The sequence below is a fragment of the Cebidichthys violaceus genome, unplaced genomic scaffold, assembly GCF_023349555.1.
Source record: "Cebidichthys violaceus isolate CVI_PGR_0920_01 unplaced genomic scaffold, fCebVio1.0.p SCAF_25, whole genome shotgun sequence".
Classification (NCBI taxonomy): domain Eukaryota; kingdom Metazoa; phylum Chordata; class Actinopteri; order Perciformes; family Stichaeidae; genus Cebidichthys; species Cebidichthys violaceus.
In genome coordinates, this window is record NW_027176428.1 from 6,176,856 (window position 1) to 6,197,478 (window position 20,623).

A 20,623-nucleotide genomic window follows, 5' to 3' on the forward strand; every position below is an offset into this window, starting at 1 on the left:
TTTGAATATTAAATGTTATAATTAAGCTTTGCTTCTTTCTCGGAATAGCAGTGTCTATTGATTGGTTGGTCATCATTTTGGTCCAGACTAAAATAACTCAACAATTCTTTGATGGATTGCCATCAAATTGTGTAATTATTCATGATCCTCATAGGATGAATCCGACTGAGTCTAATGATACACTTCTCCTCTTGCGCCACCATGAGGACAACATTTTTGTTTTTTATTGAAATATCTCAACAACTAGAGAATGGAGAGTTGTGAAATTAGGTGGAGGTATTCTTGGTCTCCAGAGGATGATCAGCATCACCATCAGGTCAGAATTTTTGTTTATCTAATGCTTTGGTTTATGGCCAAATTCCTGCAAAGCTATGATATATCAACATCAGCTTCAGTTAAACGCTGTGTTTATTGCTAATCAGCAACTGTTATAAGCTAACATGCTAAACTATACTAGTAAACATCAACATGCTAGCAGAAAGCACTGCTGGCTTTACTGTAGAGTCACATTACATTTCCCCTCCCCATCACAGGACCAATTTAAAAGACATCTGGTCAGATGTTTATATGAAAAGTTCCCTTTACCTTTTAGATGACACAAGAGCATATTATTCATGGTGATTTCCTTTACTGTAATTGTGAGAGCAACAGTCAATGTGGCAGCTGATGAAGGGTGCCGTTATCGTCAATCCGCTGTCAGCACCACTAATAGGGAGATACATCTTTGAGTCTATTCTATTTTGAGCCCATGTTTTCCTCAGTAACACAAAGCTGAGCAGCACACAGCTGATCAGTTAAATGCCTGACAGCAGACATATAAAAAGCACCAGGAAGACTGTTAATGAAATTGGGAAGTCTCTGCATATCTGCATTCAAATGTTATATTTCTTTAGGATAATCCAGATGAGCATGTCTCCAGTGCATGCAAATGTTTATCAGGATATTTCCCGAAGCTAAGAGTGTCTGCGGAGTCTGTTTGGTTGTGCAAATTTAAAAACAAATGTTAAGGAAAGGTTTTAAATAATAAACTTAAAGGGGAACTATGGCCATTTAAAAAATTCCCACAAGTTATTCCTGTGGTCTAAGACAAAAATATTAGTAAACATGAACAACTCTCTCCCAAAACCAAAAACTACAGAGCTAAATAAAAATGTTAAAATGTGCCTCTAAAACCGAGGCAAACAAAGTTGCATAAATGTCATTGCATACTGAACCCATTTAATAATCCACGACTTTTGCTATAAATTGATGGTGACAACACATGGAAAGTTAGCTATTTCAGTTTTAATAATTATCTTTGTAATTATCTTTTCAAACAGTTACTTAAGATCATAAACACAACATTGTGTCTCATTGTCCATAACTGTCATTGTTGGCCATCTTATTCTAATCAATAACGCACAATAGGAAGAAAAAAATTACTTTGCTGCCCAAAATATTTTTAGGTAGAATTGTAGGCAAACTATGCCTGAACATCACAAATTTGAAAATTTCAATTTATTTCATAATTGATTCCTCTGTATATGTTTTTTATATTGCTAATTAAAAGCAATCTTCAAACACATGTATTATTCTCATATTGTGGAGCAGTGTGTCTGTCAGGAATTATAATTCACCAACGTAGAAAAAGTATGTTCACAAGTTTTCATTTCTTGCAATCATGGGCTACATTAAAGCATCTAGGGAGGAACAAAGTCACATGAAGTATGTGAAATAGGATGCCTTTAAATGATGGATGAATTATACAAACTGCAAGTTGAAGCTATATATAGTGGAGAATGACAATAATTCATGCTATCGTAGGCTTTCTCTCTGTGGGCTACAGAAATTAAGTCGCTTAAACAGTTAGCTCAAGGAAAAAAATTCCGTTCCATTCCAGTCATTTAGCAGACGCTTTTATCCAAAGCGATAATATCTGGTATCTGGTCATACAGATAGTTATGGTTTAATTTGCTGCGGTGTGGATTGGGTTTGGTTAATTTTACTTTCTACAGCAGAAATAGTTCTTATAGAAACTGATACAGCAGGGTGTGTGGATGGATATGTCAAAACCTGGACAAATAAAATCATGGCTATAATAAAGTAGCTGTAAGTGGGATGTGTTTCTTTTTTTAATTTGGGTGAACTGAGCCTTTATAAATACAATATCTCAATACTTTTACAAGTTTTCCACTCTTCCTTTCACATCTCAGAGAAAGAAAAAGATGCCAGCATCAGACTCTGCACAATTCATCTAGCAAATGGCTAAACCATATGATGAGTAGGTCAATTTCCAATGCTGTATCATATGAAGACACAACTCAAATGTCAGGAGGTGAAGAATGATCAGCTTAGTTTAGGTGACATGGGTGTAAAGATGGCGTAGGAACTCTCCCCTGGTGGCTGTGTCTCCGGGGAAAACCGCCTGGCAGAACTCACAAACATGAGACTGCAGCACCACGTCTGACATCAATAACCCGTCAGATGGACTCAGCAAGTCTCTAGGCAGGGAGGGACTGTCTGTCGCAGGCATCTGACACAAACAGAGAGGACAAGACATTGAGTTTTTTGAGGAAGAATATGGTAAAAATCCAACGACAGATTTGAGATCTCCTCGCCATCACAGCTGGGATTTTAGTCCATTTAAGACACCTACCCCCACTGTGTGCTTTGTCCTGTCTCTACTATGATGATCTGCTCGCCCCGGATGATTTGAGACACTGGAAGAGGCTCCTTGCCACCTCGTGAAGTCACAGCTTAACAGGGGTGTAACCATTTGCTCCAACGTCCTGTCTTCCTTTCCCCGATGAGGCACATCCACACAGAGCTTAGTCATGTCTTCAGCGAGGAGATCAGAAAAAGTCCCCACGTTTGGAGAGAGGAGATTGACGCCACGCTGTGCTGCAGGGTTGCGCGCCGTGGCTGTCAGCGGGCAAGGCCTTTCATGGAGAAATACAGGGATTTCTTGGGTACACTGGATGGGGATGGACATCATATCACTCAGCTCTCCATTAGGAACAGTGGCACCTGCAGACAGAGAGTTTTAGGTGTGTTAAGTAAATCATGGCTGACTTTTTTTATGAGCATTGGAATTACAAATGTTTTTATGTGGACCTTGCTGTTTCTGCAGAGCGGTCGTGAGTTGATGTAGCAGAGCTGCCTGTTTCAGGCAAAGTGACCTCAGACGAAGAAACTGCTGGTACAGTTCACTGTACGCTTCCTCCATCTCACCAGCTCAGGAATCTGCAGCTAGTAAAATGGGGGAAACTACATTTAAATAATACACTCACTCAGTATACAGATCGGTGGCATATGAGGAACAAGACTAAGAGTCTACAGCTAATCTGCAGCTCAGCTGACTCAGGTACAGTGGAGCTTTGAGCTAAATGTAACGTCAGCATGCCAACATACTCAAAATGACCATGCTAATGACATATTTTCCAGATTCACCATCTTAATAAGCACTTTTCACAGAAGTCATTTTGACATTTCTTTGCAGGGTAAACATATGTAATTAATAACATTAATTATGGCCCTGTTCCATTTAGGTGGGCCAGGGCCCTGGTACTGTGCATGCTGGCTCACTGGAATGACTGTGACACACTAAATAGAATGGGACCATAATTGATTTGATCAATTTATCATTATCACATTATATGTAAAATATAATAAAAAATAATAACATAAAATATGTGCATAAAAGTGTTTTTACTTCAAAAAAAGCAGTTTGTGCAGTTTGAGTCTGAATTATATGCATTCTTATTTACAATAGCAAACGGGACTCATCTAACTTTCCATAAGGCCTAATAAAACCCCAATGCCTTGGTCCTGGTTTCTTTTTTTTGGCACTGTGTGATGAAGTGAATTTAATTACCCCTTATAAGCTCATCAGTTGCTGCTCCAAGAATTCAGGACTCCTCGTCATTTCTTACAGCTGTGTTCAGCCTCCTCAATCTCCAATAAGCTTCCTGCTATTGACAAGGAATCAAAACAGTCTCAGTATTTAAATCCAGACTCAGGGCATATCTACGGAGCACCACAACAACAAATTTGTGACGGTGAAACACGTTCTCCGGGTGAGGCCTCACCAGCCCCAGTGACTGTATGATAACTCTGTTTGTCCCTCATGGTTCACATTTTCTAGCACATTCCATTAGCTCAATGTGTTAGAAAATGTTAACCATGAGGAAGTGGCTCTTGCAAACAGGGAAGTGAAACCCCTTTACAATAAAAACTAACCTTGCCATTACTAAGTTAGACTGTTAAATGTATGTATTTTTTAGCATGGACTCAAAAGAGGAAAAAGTCAGACTCTTTTTTTGTGCTGTGCTATCATTTTTTTGTTTGTTTTAGAAGATAGAAGATAGAGGGGCAGAATTAAGAAGGTGTTTCCTGTTAGCTAGTTACTGCATTCAGAAATGGCATAAACTGTGTCGAAGAACTAGACAGCAGCAGCAATGCTCTCCATTAAATGTGTGATTTAGGCTATGCTGCATCCTAACATATCACTTATTTGATACCTTGTATACTATAAAAGGCATAACATTGTTATGAGTTTGATTATGTATTAGCAGCAAAAATCTAAAGTAAAAGTACTAATAGTGTAGAGATTGAGCCCAGTAAACATAATATTGTGTATTGTAATATTGCATTGATTATTTCTGACAAATTAGTGTATAAGCAGCCATTTATTGTATTAGTTGGTTCTGGTGAAGCAAAATAATTTATACTTTTGGGTAGTTTAATCTCTACAAATGCAGCATATTGTATGATGTCATTATACTGTAGGCTCTGTAAACACAATCTTAGTTTGTTGTCATATAAATAAAGAGTAAAAGTCTAAAGTTACATGCATTGAAAATACTCAAGTAAAAAGTAAGTAAAATATTGTTAAAATCATGCTTATGTACATTACTTGAGTAAATGTTAATGTGTTATATTTTAAAACATGTATGTATGTGTTCCAGTGGCATTCATCATAGGTTTGCCACAATGCAACAGGTTGACCAGAAAGTCAAACATATCTCTCTTTGACACAGAGTTTACAAAGATGAGGGGAAAAGAATACATGAAACTGAGTTGACTCCGTCCAGAACTGAGCCAGCCTTGTTGTTGTTGAAGGTTGCCTATCTCCCTTTTTACTAGGCTGTGTTCCCCAAAATGAACAGTGATTTAGTGTCTGTTTAATCATTAACTTCAGTCTAATGTTTTGAGTTTATTTGATACATTATTAATTAAGGTGAATAAATAACACTAGCTTGTTTGTTTTGTTCGTTTTATGGGTTGATAGGATTTTTGTTCTCCCTGGGATGTTGGCAACAGGTTTTCCTAATCATGTGCTCTAGCAGGGAGGGGCTGGGCTCTGTTAAGATTGAGGAAGAAAGGTAGGTTATTTTTGCAGTAAATAACATTTTATAGTATTTGTTACAGATGGGTGCCCATTGATTGAGATGTCAGAAGTCATTTAGAGATCTTGTATTACTGGCATGCTCACTATTCTGTTTGGTTTGGATGCTTGCTTGGTTTAGCTCAGCCAATACTTACGTACCTGGCCAGGTGGTAGATTTCAGTTAGATGAGACTGAGAAGGTAAAATCGAATTCACTGGAGTGCAGGGGGTTGGACGTTGGCAGCTTTCTTTAGTTTAGTATTCTTTGTCTTTAGTTTAAATTAGTTTCATTAAAATTCCCAGTTTTAATTTTGTCACCTTTCTTTCAGTAAGCATTTGTTATTAATTGCAACTTTTAGCCTATGTTGTTTCCATATGGACATATGTTGTTTCTATTTGCAGCAATAGTTTATATATTCATATTCAACACAAAGATTATTCCATGTCTCCATCATCTCTGCTCTAAGAGATCTGCCTGACAAGCAGCTTCTTCATAATGCCTCACAGAGTGGCCGGTATAGAAATGTCTTTTTTGTTTCCTTCCTTTTTTCCAACTCTCATGGGACTGTTGCATTCCCTTCGCTTACTTTTGGTTGTTGATATATTTTTGATACACAATCAGCTTCAAAACGAGTAACTAGCCTCTATCCGACCTTACATGAATCATAGTTGTGTAATTTTCTCTGTAATGTGGAAATGAAAAGTCACACTTCTAACTTGTTTGCTCAGTTCTGGAAAAATGCAGAACTCAAACCCAAATTCATTTTGCCATTTTGCCTTTTCCAGTTGTTAATCATACATAGAAATTCACTCACTTACCCTATAAGTCATCGATCATTCCCAACAGGAAGTGAATACGTAGTTACTGACGATGAGGATAAACCTTCCTCTGACCGGGCCGATCAAGGTCCGCATTCTACTCCGATGACGTTTCAACTCAAAACACGAGTTCATCTGAGTCAAACACAAGTAAACCTGCCAAAACAATACTTCCTGTTTGACTGCCTTCAAAATAAAAGGCACAAACTTTTATTAACAGGCACCAAAATTGTCAACATAACTGCACCCTTTCAGAAGAGTCTGTTTCATATAATAATGTGGATTTTGTATATTGTATTTTGACAGTTTAACTGTTCAGTTTTATTTTCTGTAAATTGTATTTCCACTACTGAATTTGTACCTTTTGTTTTAAATCCCAAAATGAAGAATGTAAACTCCCCCCAGTTATATAAACCCCCCAAAATGACTTCACAATGGTTTGTACGGTTAGTCATTCATTTTGCATTTATGTTTGGTTATGCCAAAGTATTAAAAGATACAAATAAATTATTTGACCTGATGATGGCACTGTATGGAAAGTTATTACAATTCATTCTAAAGGGATTTATGTACCAGATTTCATGGAAATCCATGAAATAGTTGTTGAGATAATTCACTCAGAGCCACTGTTAAGTAAGCTCTTCATGAAATGTATAGTCATATTTGGTCTTTGGGTATTCACTGTATGTGCGTCTGTGGCGTTTTGGGTGTTCAGTCATGTGTTGACTGTAGCTGATATTGATTTAAAAATAGACCAACATTAAGTCAGCAGAGTCCTGCGGGTGGCAGACTGGCTTCAGTACCATTCATCCACTTAGGAGGAGGAGCAGTTTTTTTGCCCTCAATGTCAACTCCTGACAGCTGAGCTCACAGCAGCACCTTGTGATCTTATGAGGGGTGCCAGCTCCGTTTGCTTCAGACTGGTTATGCAACTCTATGTGAGGTATGGGCAGCCTTCATCTCTCTGATACTGAGTCGGGTCTTTGTCAAGTCGCTTCGCCTCAAGAGGGTCCATTTGTGTCATTGCCTTATTTTTAGCTAAGAAAAACAGCTGCTAATTTGCAGTATTTGCTTTCTTATTAAACATATTATCTGCTTGGTGACCTGTAGTGATAATGCCAAATCTTCTTACTGGTACTTCAATTCATTTTTTTAGATGAATGCAGATGGATGGCTAATCTTTGCTGTATGAGGAACTAATAAGGAACACCGGCTAGTTTCATACAGCATTCGTACAAACCGTTGTATTAGGAGACATTGCAACAGAAACAACGCATACCCATATATAAGTACGTTGATGGCCATAAATGATTGATAAGTTTCCTACTATTCCAATATTCGTTCCCCTTTTCGTAGCTTTCTACCCCAAAACTACTTTGCAGTATACCCCATCCTTGTTGAGACCCATATCGTCATTTGGGGACAGATATCCATTACTTTGCCTTCAATTACCCCTCTATCTCCATTAATAATGTTAACACAATTTTTCCAGAACCTCAGTTTTGTTTTCCAGTACCTTACCCCATAGGTTCCCAATATAACTTATTTATCTTTTATCCTAAACACCCAATTGTTACTCCCTTGTTGCCTTTTGTATAGTTTTCTTCCAACCAGCAGGAACTTTTAAATATTTTATTGGTACCTGATTCATACAACAAAATTAAACTGACCTAACTGGCAGCTTAAAAGAATAGTTCACCATTTGGGAAAATGAAAAACCTCTGCTGGTAACCATAAAACTACAACTTCTCTGTTTTACATTTCTGTTTGAATACAGATTAAACCAGCTAAATGTAAAAATGCAAATAAAGAACTGCTTAAAATGTTGAAATGTGAAAATGCTGAAATTGTTTTAGTCAAGCAAGCTGTTTCCAGTCTTTATGCTATAAGTTAATCAGCTGCTGGCTGTAGCTTCCTATGTATCATGAGAGTGGTGTTGATTTTCTCATCTAACTCTCAATAAGAAAGCTTTTGTATTTCTCAAAATGTTGAACATTTAGACGACAATTGTTATACTCACACATTTTTAGTAATACCTGCATATTAATCTACATTTATTCTTGTCTGATGATTTTTATGAACTGCAAGTCAAGGCAGGAAAAGATTTTCAGTAAAAGAAATGTTGCCTATTGTTTTTGTCAAAATATGTTGACAACAGTAATAGGCAGCGACAAATGTATCGTACAAATATAAATAACCCTCATACTCTACACGTCTTTACACTGTGTTACAGCCTGTATGTTAATTCCTATTTTTAACAGCTCCTCATGTGTCCAAGGACATGTGTGATGCTTTATCCCTTCCACAGCTCTTAAGAGGAAGCAAAGTGTGCAAACTGTTCAAGAAGTGTTACTTTTCATGATTGTTATAAATCTAACAGCTTTACAAAACACATTGCAGTTAAAGAGGCTTCATCTACGTCTTTAGCAGTCAGTGTTAATTGTTGGTCGATGCAGTCATTTATATATGTTGTACTAGTTGCTGGTTTGCACCATGTGTTTGCTCTGACCTTGAACCTCTCCCCACACACACACACACACACACACACACACACACACACACACACACACGCACACACACACACACACACACACACACACACACACACACACACGTACACACACACACACACACACACACACCACACCCTGTCCACCAGCCCTCCTCCTTTAACGCCATCCCTTTGCACTTGATCCCTACATGTTTGTGTGTGTGTGTGTGTGTGTGTGTTGGTGGTGGGGTGGGGGTTGGCTTTGCTGTGAATAACTTCCAGGCATGCAGCCAGAAACTGTCATCCACCAGTGCAACACTATCCATCCTGTCAATCTTGTTTTATAATTGTAACATTCTCATATTCTCTGGCTGAGCAGAGAGAAGTTTCCAACATAAGAACACACACACACACACACACACACACACACACACACACACACACACACACACACACACACACACACACACACACCTAAACACACTCTGTGCTTCTCCAGCAGCATCTTCACATCTTATTGATTAACTTTTTAAAAGTGTGCAGTTATAGAGTATATGAAATACAATCAGTGATCTGCTCCTCCTTTTATTATAAAAAGACTCAAAGCCAACAGAATACAGGCTTAAACTATTTGTACATGTTATGTATGAAACATAACAAAATATAATATATTTATTTTAAAGCATTTTAGCCAAAAAGCCATTTTAATTCTTCTCTGATGAAATACAAACTGCACAATTATGGCTCTGAAGCATTTTATCCGTCTTTGAAGTCCACCACTGAGCGTCCAATTAATAAAGTCAATGCCCAAGGACACAACGAAGACAGCCAATAAATGTCCACTGATCAAACATGTTTCCGCCATCCCTTCCTTTCACACACCTCAGAATGATAATACAGCTGGCTCACCATTCACTTGAATTTAAGCCTGCAGAGACTAAGAGTTTAAGACGTGATGGGGGCATACAGTTATCACAGGGATGGCATGAGCAATGACATCTGCCAACTCATTTATCACCGGAGTCCCTTAGTGAGAGAGACAGGATCCAATTACAGAGGTTTCTAAGGGCTCAACAATGGCCTGTTATAAATACACTCACAGAGGGTTTTCCACAATCAACAGCACACCCACACACATACAAGAACTGTTGCAAAAACATCTTGTAGGTGTATAAATGAATGTGTGTTTGGATGAACATAGGAGTCTCTGTGCCCGTCATTGGAACTAAATTATCATGGCAACTTTTCTTAGACACCTTCATTTTTGTATTGTTCTGAAGCAAAGTGAGGTATTTAGCTAAAATGCTCTGGAAAATATATGAGATTAATATCTGCAGTGTGTACCTGTGTGTAAGTGCTTGTGCATTAAAACGTGTAAAAGAGGGAGAACAGTGGAGAGGGAAACACAGACGCCACCACAGAGCATTAAACACAAAGTTATTTACAGCTCAATCCATCAATGGACGACAGGTGCAGCATCCTCACAAACAAACCTATTAGCTTTCCGCCCGCTGGAACAATCTCCAGCAATCAGCTGCTCACACACACACACACACACACACACACACACACACACACACACTTTGTGACAAGCCAATGTACAATTTTGATGACTTATTTGCTGAATTCTTTGAAATTGTGCTAAAGAAAAAACATGAGAATAATGTTGGTTCCCCAAAAGTGCTCTAAATGTATTAAATATTAAGTATTACAAGTAAAAGTTCTAATTTTGTGGAACAATATCTCTTGTGAGTGTTACATTATTATGCAGCATAGAATTTTACTGGATTATTTTTAGCTATAATTGGCTCTATAGATAAAAAAGTTGTTTGGTTGGTCCATCTCTTTGGTCCAGACCGAAGTACCTGAACAACTAATGAATGTATTACCATGACATTTTGTACACCCATTCATTGTCCCCAGATGATGAAGTCTACTGACTTTAATGATCACCTAACGTTTCCTTTAGTCCCAACAGAAGGTCAAAGTTTTCACAAATATCTCAATGATATACAAAATTAATTGGTGTAAAGGACTCTTAAGAGGTTCTGTTCGTGTAAGGTGAATATTTCCAACAAATCCTTTTCTTTGTTACCTAAGTTAATCACTTCCTGCTAGCTTTTATTTTGTAAGTGCCCTTTCTATGTTTTGGGTCCTTTTATTTTGAAGTCCTTCTGGCGAAACCGAAGCAGATCCAACTCTCGTCAGATTATAGTAGCTTGACTTTGGATTTGGATAAAAAGATAATTGACGGTGCAAACGAAAAGTGTTTTAAAATATTCTTCTGCAATATTAGTTTATTAATTAACAGTTAAGCACCTAGCTGGAACGGGAACAAGGTATTGTGTGTTTATTGTGTGTTTTATTGTATTTCTGTTTCAACTAGATGCTAATGTTAGCTTAAGAGGGTTAGCTAAATGACTAAGCTGTCATTTTAAGCTAATGCTATATTTCGGTTTTTACATGTGCTTTTGAAATGTATATATTAGAGAAAATGTTTAATTAATGCTCCCATGTATATTGAAATGTAATTTAAGTAATGTTTAAACTCGTAAGAGCTCATTTATGTTGTATCTGTTCTGTAGCTCTTACGGTGTTTTCTGGAGATTGGTTTAAATGAGAAAAAATAAATAAAGGCCTCTGGAAACATCAGTACGCTTCACCATTATCCGGCTGGGGTCTGCTACAATTGGCACCACATTTTGTACATTCATGGTTCCCTGGGGATCAAGTGCCCTCTTGGATGTCCAACAACGTCTCTACATACAACATCCTTTTTGCCTCCTGTATCTTTACTCTGATCCACTTTTAACCCCTTTTGAAGTATTTACGACTACATCTGTCAAATGAATGTCCCGGAGTAAAAAAGATGTTTCACCATTGTAAGAATTAAGGAACATGATATTGCTTACTCAAGTAAAGTACAAAAATTGTGCTTAAATACTTGAGTAAATGTAAAAAATCTGTAGTGAACATGTTGGTAACATGTTCTTCAAATATCTCCTTTATAGCCTAGTGGGAGGTGATGCAGGAGCAAAGCGTAAAACACTGAGCTCAGCATGTACGTGCAACAAATCACCATGACAAGTGAGCCACATATTAGTGGTCAGAACATAATGTCTCATGTGCAGGGTGTAAAGCTACAGTGTTGCATGACAAGGAATAGGTCAAAAGTTCAGGCGCCAATGGTGGCTCCAGATGGGACCTTTCCACTTTTGGTAAAAGATGGTATCAAGAAACAGCCAAAGATTAGATATATTGACAGGGGAGTGTATTTTGAGTCTGGGTTTTGGGCCATGTGAAGAGGCAACATGTCTGACCTGTCATGGATATGTGACCATAAAGAATGACAAGTCACAATAGCATTAGAAGGGATTGAACCAGTGGATAGTTCTGATTATATAAAGGTTTTAGATAGAACCAAAGGAACTCTCTGAACTAAATCCTTATGAAACCTTACATTAACTGTACTAATCTGCTGGTCCCATTGCATCTGACTTAGGCAGCATGCTTGCCATTTTGCATCATAATGAAAAACTCAATGCAAGCTGGCTTTCATATTGCCTCCTCTTTTTTCCCCTTGTCCCTTTTTTCCACTCTGTCTGCCAACACCAAAATCCAGATGACCGGAACGTGGTGTACAGTAGGATCGAGTATCGAGCGGCTGATTGCAGTCGGTGCTGCAGTCTGCTGTGGCTGAGAGTGGCATGGTGTCGTCTTCCCTTTGGTCAAGGATATTGCCAACATTAACGCCATGTTTGACAGAACAACACAGACTCTGTGAAAAGGAGATGAAGGACTACTTTTGGTCACTTTTCATCACATCATTAATATGTAACAGGCTGCAGCACAGAGTTAAATAAAGACTAAGCTTTGTTTCAAGCACAGCAACAGTCTGGAGACAGAAACATTTGCTAAACTCTTCGTAAAGGATAGGTCTTTTTCTCCCAACAAAGCCCATTAAAAAGACCAAAATCAATTAATTTACCTTGCTCTCAAGTTTTGCCAATGTAGCTAAAGCCTTAAACTGCTTAAACAGTGGAGCTTTGAGTTAAATTCTGCAGTCAGCATGTTAATTGGTGCACAATGGATATGTTAACATACTGATGTTAAAGGTGTTCACCATCTTAGTTCAGCTTGTTAGCACGCTAACATTTGTTAATTTGCACAAAACACAAATGGCAGCTTTGGCGCTCTTTAGTTTTTCAGCTATTTTGTCAAAATTTTGAACTGGTGATGGTGCTAAAGATGAAAAGCTAGTTATTACAATTCATCCTGAAGGGTTGGGCATGCATGTTTGTGCCAGATTGCATGGCAGTACACCCAATAGATGTTGAGACATTTCAGACTAAACTACAAATGTCAACCTTGTGGTGGTGCTAAAGGAAAAGTCAAGGAATCACCAAAGTCACTAGGATTAATTTTCTGCGGGAATGAATGTTTGTACAAAATGTTGTAACAATCGTTCCATCAACAAGTCACATTTGATTTATTTGAGTCGATCTCACAAACACAGTGTTGCTGCTGTAGCGCAACAAATCTGCAGTTTACTCCTGTTTCAGAAACATTTGCTATAAGCTACAGTGCCCAGCTGTTTTTGTAAATGATTGCAGGCCGAAATTACACTTTAAAGATTTATTTTAGTATCAGTATAAACCAGAGCTGTCTGGGTTGATTGGTCTTTCATGTGATTTGTTGTCAACAAAATATAGAGTCTTATCATACATCCATTCTTGTAAGCCAATGCTTCCAAAAACAGAATATATAATATACACTGCATGAATTTTATACAACGATGAAATGGAACACAATCGTAAACAGAGAGAGAGATGGCCCTTAAATACCGACATTCCCCAATAAAAAACACAGGAAACGAAGATATATTAGAAGAAACAGCCTAGAAAGTGTAATCTCACAAACATGGCGTAAACCAGTGGTGTATTTTCAAATTTTTTTAATATCAAATATTCTCTGTCTTTTAACACTTCTGCACCATTTTACAAAAGCCCTGGCAATAGTTTTCAAAGTCCACACACACACACACACACACACACACATACACACACATGTCCCAAACAAAACACATACAGTAGAAGAAAGAAGTGTTCTTCATATTCTTTGAACACTGTTTGGGTAAGTGCTCTTAGCTGCTCATCTTCTCATCACATTTGTGATTCCTTAAGATATTTCTTTAGTTCATTTGGAGATGAAAATGCAAAAAAAAAATCAAACATACAAAAACTGCACAGCTGAGAAGAATGTGGAAGACAGTAGGAGAGCTTCACGAACACACGCAGTGTGATGTATTTGCAGCCAAAGACAAGAAACCAGTTGATATCAAACATTAAATGTGTGCTTATGCATGTGGATTTTCAAGCGTTGCTGGGTAAAAACTAATTTTATAAAGAGTATGTATAGCTGATTGTGGATAGAGGGAGACTCTGAAATGTGCTTTGACTTAATTTAATCTTAAAATGGCTCTGTTGCAGTAATGAATTTCACTGCCACAGGAACATGTGAACAGGATTTAGTACTTGTTGATCCTAAACCACCTGTCAGCCCTTGATGTCTTCCCAGTTTAGCAGTAGGAGGTGTGAGTTCAAGTATGGTACGGTCTTTTTCAAAGTGTATTAACAATCACATGCCTCAGGCACTTCGTATCAGAATCTGGCACTGACTGGAAATCAAATTCAAATATGGAATAAATGTTTATGGTGACACTGAAATTGATTATTTCACATGTGTAATAAATGGATCTCGCTGTATGTGATATTTGGAATGAAAATTCATTTAGTGGCACTTATTATGGTTGAAGGAGTGAGGCTTGATAAAAGGCACTTTGAATTTAGTAAATTTTTGTTCTTAAAAGCCCACCAAGTGTGCTGTTACAGGGACATGCAGTTCAATAATAACTCTGCCAACATCAGCCTTGACAAGTTGTAGCAAAATTGCAGCATGGGGTTATGGCAGAACATTTTGCTTAGCTTAAGGCAATAAGGTTTTTGAGTGGTAGTATCAAAATAGGAGTAAACTTTGGTCCGAGACCTTCCACAGGAGCACAATTAGGATTAAAACCATCTTTTGTGATACAAAGAAATTAGTAAATATTTCCCTTTTGAAAATAAGGACTCCACATTTCTTTAAAGAAACAGGACGTGTGATTCTGCCTGCATTTTTCTACTAAATAGTCTACTATCTCAGCTTCTTAGTGAGATCAAAAAGCAACTTTAAACACTGTTTTTTTCAAGAGATTAGTGTGGTTCTTTTGATTTTAGGAAAAGCTGAGTATGTAATATTGCATTGCATCTACCCAAATATCTATGGCTTACTAGCTGCATAGCAGGACAACATTCACACATCCAGCACAGCAATAAAGTCAGTTTACAAATGCACACAAAAATATGTATAAACAGTGTCCTGAACTGTTAATACCATTTCAGTTCTGTCTGTGACAGTTTCATTGAACTGAAATAAATCTTGATGCGGTACTCGCACATGTACCATACTCCTTTCTAAAACTTAATGTTAGAAAAATTATGGTCTCTTGAACAATGTCAGACATTTGTCAGCACACAAGTGCGAGAAGGAGGTTCACCAGTAGAGTTCAATGATAAAACCTCACATTAGGTGCTTTGAGTCTATCATCTTTACAAATAACACACTTCTGTTCATGTTTTTTCAGAACGGCAGAGTATCCATAAAGATTTTTTCCACTATTGGTGGAGGAGGGACTAGGTCCTCTAGTTTCAGGTAGAAGATGCGCTGTAGGCCCTGTGTGCACAGAGTCCTCAGTTCGGGGAGTTTGCCCAGAAGACGAGAAAGATAGTTGGGCTGAGTCCGGCTCTGTTCTGAGCCGTTTCCGCTCACATGTTCCCTTAAACAAGTGATGAGATGACTCTGAAAGTCCTCGACCCGTTTGGGCTCTTTGAGGCCATGGCGATCTAGATGCAAAAAAAAATTCTCATGAGAAACACAGTCCTGAATATAAACAATACAATTAAAATGCAGTGAGCTTCACTGTAATGAAAAGCAAACAAAGGCTCTCACCGGTGATGATAACTAATGCTGCAAGACAGGCAAACAAGGAGAGATCTAAGTTCATGCGGTGAAGGCTCTGGGAGAAATCCATGATGGAGTCAATCCAGTCACCAAAACTGTGAACGCACTGCAGTCGGTGGAGGACCAAACCGTTACAGAAGATCAGCTTGTTCTTCTCTGGATTTGACCTATTGGGTTTCAAACCAATAGTACAATCAGCATATTGAAAGATGCACATTAGTCTTGTGAAATATTAGTTAACATGGCTTTTTTTGTTAACTGTAAAAGAATCCGACCTGTATGCAAGTCGCAGAATGAAGAGTTCAACAAAAGCTGATTCAAGGAGAAGCTCCTGGTCCTCTGTGCAGAAATCTGTGAATCCTGGGATGGTTTCAGCCCAGTTTCTTATTACATCCAAAGCACCGGTCAGCAAGTCATAAAATTGCTGGATATCACCGGCTTCCTCCTTATCTTTCAGGTTCACCACAGTCTCCTGGTACTAAGGAGGAAGAGAAGGGAAGGGTCAATGCTACTAAAGAGAACTGTAAATACCATCAGTGAGATATTTGCTGTCCATGAGTTCATTCTACCTCCTGTGTTGAGTTAATTGTTGATGATCTGATTGGTACAAATTAACTCTGAACATGCTGCAAGTCTTGAGATTTACCTTGGAGTAGTCAAGCTTTCCAATGGTTGGGTTTGAGTCTAGATGAGCCCTCACAAGAGAGGCTATGATGTTGACACTGGGGGTTGTGGATGAAGCCTCGGCCACAGTCTTGGGTTTGGAGGGCAGACGACCCCGGCGACCTTTGAGGCTGTCTGTGCGAACAACTAAGACAGGGACGAAAAAAAGGAGCACTTGAAGCACACGTTGGTAACGCTCACATGGCCACCGCTTCTACCAACAATTTAAAAAACGACTGCTGTATCAGTTTCTCTTTTTCTGCAGCTGGCACCATAAGGCTCTGGTTACATATGTCTGTCATTCCTAGCTTTGGTTTCACAGGACTGTCACTACAAACCCCAGTTTGTCATACATTAGTCACTGAAAGTGAGTCTGACTTTGCATTACCTTCTTTGACCATTCCCACGACGAGACATTTCTGGAAACGGCAGAACTGGCAGCGGTTTCTCCTCCTCTTGTCCACAGGACAGTCTTTATTGGCGAGGCACACATACTTTGCATTTTTCTGTACAGTTCGCTGTCAAACAAGGGAAAAAATACATTACTATGAGCAAACATAAAATAAATTTGCATTCTGTCTTATGTAGGCCTAACTCAGTAGTATAGTCCGACCAATACTGTATTTAAAAAGTCTAAATAATAATACTTTACCCTTAAAATTTGTACTTAGTGGTACATCGTACATTTAAAGTGGTCAGTGCTCTCTGGTTGACAAACTTTGTGTAGTGTCACTATTTCTAAACTGTCTCAAACATAGCTTTGATGTTTTGTACTGCAATGGCTCATTACTTTTACCGATATATGCAATAAGCTATTATCCCAGTCAATTTATCAATCAGAATCTAGTCTGACTCACCGGATGTGGACTGTGGGTGTAAGTCTGCCATTGGTCATCTCAAGCTGCATTCTCCTCAACTTCCGCTATCTGTGCTATCTATTTTGCAACGGCACCGTCGCTGCATCCTGTGCTTAATGCTGCCCAAGACAACTGTGACTGGTTTGAAGAAATACAAACAAGCTATAGCGTTTTTCCCCTATACCAGAATGATAATGTGTGGAGCCAGACCTTTATTTAGTGCTTACACAGCGCTGTAGAGATAGTTCTGGCTATGTAAGACTCGTCAGGCTCTACTCAGTAGTAGAATAAACATACTGTTCAGCTATTTACCTTGAAGAAACCTTTGCAGCCCTCACAGGTGCGGACTCCATAGTGCTGACAGGATGCATTGTCACCACAAACTGCACAGCGGCCCTCACTGGATCCTGAGTTGTGGGTTTTAGGAGACATCATGGCCCCCTCCAATATCCTGGGGCTTTCTAGGGGTCCGTGCTCCAGGGACATGGTAGGACAATGAAGTGGAGAGACATGCTGCTGAGTAGGCAGAAAGAAATGGTCATCATGGCCTGGCTGAGCATCCTGATGGTGCCCCAGGGGAGAGTGCTGCTCTGGTGCGGGGCTGCCGAAGGAGAAAAAGGAGAGCTGCTGGGCCATGGCACCTTTATCTGCCATAGAGGATGGGGGGGCTGAAGGGTAGGGGCTGAAAGGGGAATCCCACACAGGTGCAGACTGGGCCTGAAAGCCTGATGTTGGAGGGGAAGCAGCGGCATAAACCGGGCTGCCATAGTAGTCAGAGCCACCTGACGATAGTGTTTCATCAAGGCAGCTCAGCGCAAAGGAACCTGGGTAACAGCCATACACCTGAAGATCATCCAGCTTGAAGGCTTGGCTTTGCATCTGAGGGCAGGAGCTTTCAGCATGGCTGAATGAAACCGTAGAGTTGGGAGGGGAGGTGGTAATCTTGCAGGAATAAGCATCAAACTCCCCCACATAGCCATTTCCCACCAAGGTGTTGATGCTGGGCAACGAAGATGTAGACAGCTGGTCATTTTGGCCATTGATGTCCATCACCAGTTTGGCACTGAGATCAGGATTCAAGAACTCAAAGCTGAAGTAGTTGTCATGCGGCAGGGATGCATACTGAGTTTGTACACAGGGCATTGCTAGGACAAAGAACAAAGAACAAAAACAATTACAACTGATGGAAATAAACCTCAACGTTTGGCTGTTATATAAATATTGTTTGTATTTATATCTACCAGATGTCTTAATACTTAAAAAATATGTTTTTATGTAAGTAACTGTATTGTAAAATAATTAATCACATGGGATAACTAGGGCTGACAGGGAGTTGTTGGCCTAAACATATGTATGTGGTAGATTAATGCATGCACTGAAGTTCAGACATCCCAAAAAATTTGACATTCGTTTAGGTCAACGTTTTCTAATCACCCTTCTATAACCTTCTAAACAGTAGCTTACTTTAACACCTTTAACGCACAAGGTCTCATTTCCTCTACAAGCCATTTCTCTAGCTCCAGGACTAATCAGTCATCTTTACAAAATGCAGAGGGAGATCCAGTGAAGCAATCAGATATCATCAGATATTGTGTTACTGGCTGCTTTGAAAACCTCCTTCAGTGGAGGGCAACCCTCTTTCACAGGGACTGTACCAGGGAGTGTTGCTGGATTGTATTTCAGGGTGGGCTGAATGCCAGCTGAAATAGGAAAGGTGGCAAAGCCTGTTTATGTGTGTGTGCGTGTGTGTGTGTGTGTGTGTGTGTGTGTGTGTGTGTGTGTGTGTGTGTGTGTGTGTGTGTGTGTGTGTGTGTGTGTGTGTGTGAGTGCGCGCATGTTTGTGTGGTTGGCTGAATGGGTGTGTATTTACATGTGCAAACTTCCTCACTCTGGGTTTTTCAATACAAAAAGGAAACACATCTCACCTGATCACTGTTGTTTAACACACACATTGTTAAATTATATTTGTAAACTTATATTTAAACTTAGACACTACTCAACTGACCAACGTGTGTTTTAAGTCCTATAAATATACTCTATGCGTCTTCTTGTATATCAACGGTAATAGACCCACACATAAAACATACATGTGAAATCATGTTAAGTCATTAAGATGAAAACAAATTGTCGTAAACTCTGAGCTATTACGCTCAGAATATAGATCAGACAGCTGATAAAACTGTGAGAATAGTACAGTTGCAACAGTAGTATTTGTACGAGCAGGATTCACTAATGAAAAAATATACCCTCTTTATATACTCCCTACATAATAATAAAGTTCCACTCAGTTGCTCAAGTTTATTAAGTAGGCCTACACCTATAGCTAAAACTAATGCTCTAACAGAGTGGCGTTGACTCAAATTTATCAATGAGGGTAGTCTTACTGAACATTATAACCATGAAGGAAGATTTGTATGGATGTTGTATTAGACAGCATTAACTTTTGCTGGTTGTACCTAACCAACTTGCAACTGACTGTATCTGTAGCTCTGGCTGCTACGCAAAGGAGGCTGAGCCATATACATCTTTATACTTTATTTTCTATCAAACTAACTTGAGTAAAAGGGTGCATAATGTTTAATTGCTGTATCAGCAGTCCAGTCCGCTTTGTTCTATGAGCCTATATTATTATGAAAGTAGTTATAATGAAGGATAAAGGCAAGCATATCAATCTAATATCAGCATTAATCTGCCCCCTGAATAAATACAAATCAAAACATGCAAACAAACAGTTCACTTTCACTCACCTGGTTCATGTAAATATCCGGATTTTTAAGCTTTTCATTTATTCCAAACGAGTGAAACTGATGAATGTCACCTCTGCCAGCTGCTTTCAGAACACACACTCATTCAAACACACTCTCACACACACATACTGGGTCAGACCAACGCAGGCGGATCCATACACGCTTGTTTTATTTTGGCTGCGTCGACAAAGAGGCGGGCAATGCCCAAAGATGGTGAACAAGGCGGTAGAACGTTCCGGGTCACGAGCCAATCAGCGTTGGCGAAACACAGACGTTCTTCCGTGTGACGCACGAACGGGATTCCATTGACGCAGGAGCCGGGGGAGCGTGCGTTCTAAATATAAACCGACAACGACAGCGGCGCTCACATGGGGCTATTACTGGATGAAAGGCTAAAAATAGCCGTAGTTTGGAGGTGCGGACGTTATATGACTGGAAATATAGATGCTATACACGTTTACAACAGGGAGGTGTGTTATCACATGGCTGACCAGGAAACACCTGTAGGTTTTTTTTCTCATAAAATAGGATTTCTGTTGTCACAGAATGGCTAGAAACTCCCTATTCTCTGGCATCTTTCAAGTAAACTTGGGGAAACGGTACCACGAGTACACATTTCT

At 39.1% G+C, this 20,623-nt stretch overlaps 2 protein-coding genes across 4 annotated transcripts; both read right to left on the minus strand.

The window, feature by feature from the left end:
• Positions 1 to 1,268: 1,268 nt before the first annotated feature.
• Positions 1,269 to 6,311, minus strand: zgc:113184 (uncharacterized protein LOC553745 homolog). 3 transcript variants are annotated; one of them, XM_068720571.1, is made up of 5 exons: positions 6,187 to 6,311; positions 3,854 to 3,947; positions 3,094 to 3,228; positions 2,636 to 3,006; positions 1,269 to 2,512 (listed from the first exon to the last, which is right to left on the minus strand). In XM_068720571.1, the coding sequence occupies exons 3-5, from the start codon at positions 3,203 to 3,205 to the stop codon at positions 2,336 to 2,338; spliced, it is 660 nt and encodes a 219-aa protein (XP_068576672.1). In that variant the 5' UTR covers positions 3,206 to 3,228; positions 3,854 to 3,947; positions 6,187 to 6,311; the 3' UTR covers positions 1,269 to 2,335. The 3 variants fall into 3 exon arrangements, with proteins under 3 accessions (XP_068576672.1, XP_068576674.1, XP_068576673.1); XM_068720573.1 differs by having other exon boundaries at positions 3,094 to 3,246; XM_068720572.1 differs by having other exon boundaries at positions 3,854 to 3,950.
• A 6,986-nt stretch (positions 6,312 to 13,297) lies between these two features.
• LOC137879556 (probable nuclear hormone receptor HR38) lies at positions 13,298 to 20,132 on the minus strand. Its single transcript, XM_068720360.1, has 7 exons — positions 20,004 to 20,132; positions 17,569 to 18,401; positions 16,788 to 16,917; positions 16,383 to 16,546; positions 16,012 to 16,214; positions 15,725 to 15,903; positions 13,298 to 15,618 (listed from the first exon to the last, which is right to left on the minus strand). The coding sequence occupies exons 2-7, from the start codon at positions 18,397 to 18,399 to the stop codon at positions 15,356 to 15,358; spliced, it is 1,770 nt and encodes a 589-aa protein (XP_068576461.1). The 5' UTR covers positions 18,400 to 18,401; positions 20,004 to 20,132; the 3' UTR covers positions 13,298 to 15,355.
• Between the last annotated feature and the right edge of the window lie 491 nt (positions 20,133 to 20,623).

Bases quoted from the DNA above. Each gene is read 5' to 3' on its own strand.
- zgc:113184 (XM_068720571.1), bottom strand. From the start codon at position 3,205: ATGGAGGAAGCGTACAGTGAACTGTACCAGCAGTTTCTTCGTCTGAGG. The intron at 3,007-3,093 runs GTCCACATAAAA...CTCTGTCTGCAG, and splicing joins CGCTCTGCAGAAACAGCAAG to GTGCCACTGTTCCTAATGGA. The intron at 2,513-2,635 runs GTAGGTGTCTTA...TGTTTGTGTCAG, and splicing joins GGACAAAGCACACAGTGGGG to ATGCCTGCGACAGACAGTCC.
- LOC137879556 (XM_068720360.1), bottom strand. From the start codon at position 18,399: ATGCCCTGTGTACAAACTCAGTATGCATCCCTGCCGCATGACAACTAC. The intron at 16,547-16,787 runs GTAATGCAAAGT...TCCCTGTCTTAG, and splicing joins CGTGGGAATGGTCAAAGAAG to TTGTTCGCACAGACAGCCTC. The intron at 15,619-15,724 runs GTGAGAGCCTTT...TTTTGCATCTAG, and splicing joins AGCATTAGTTATCATCACCG to ATCGCCATGGCCTCAAAGAG.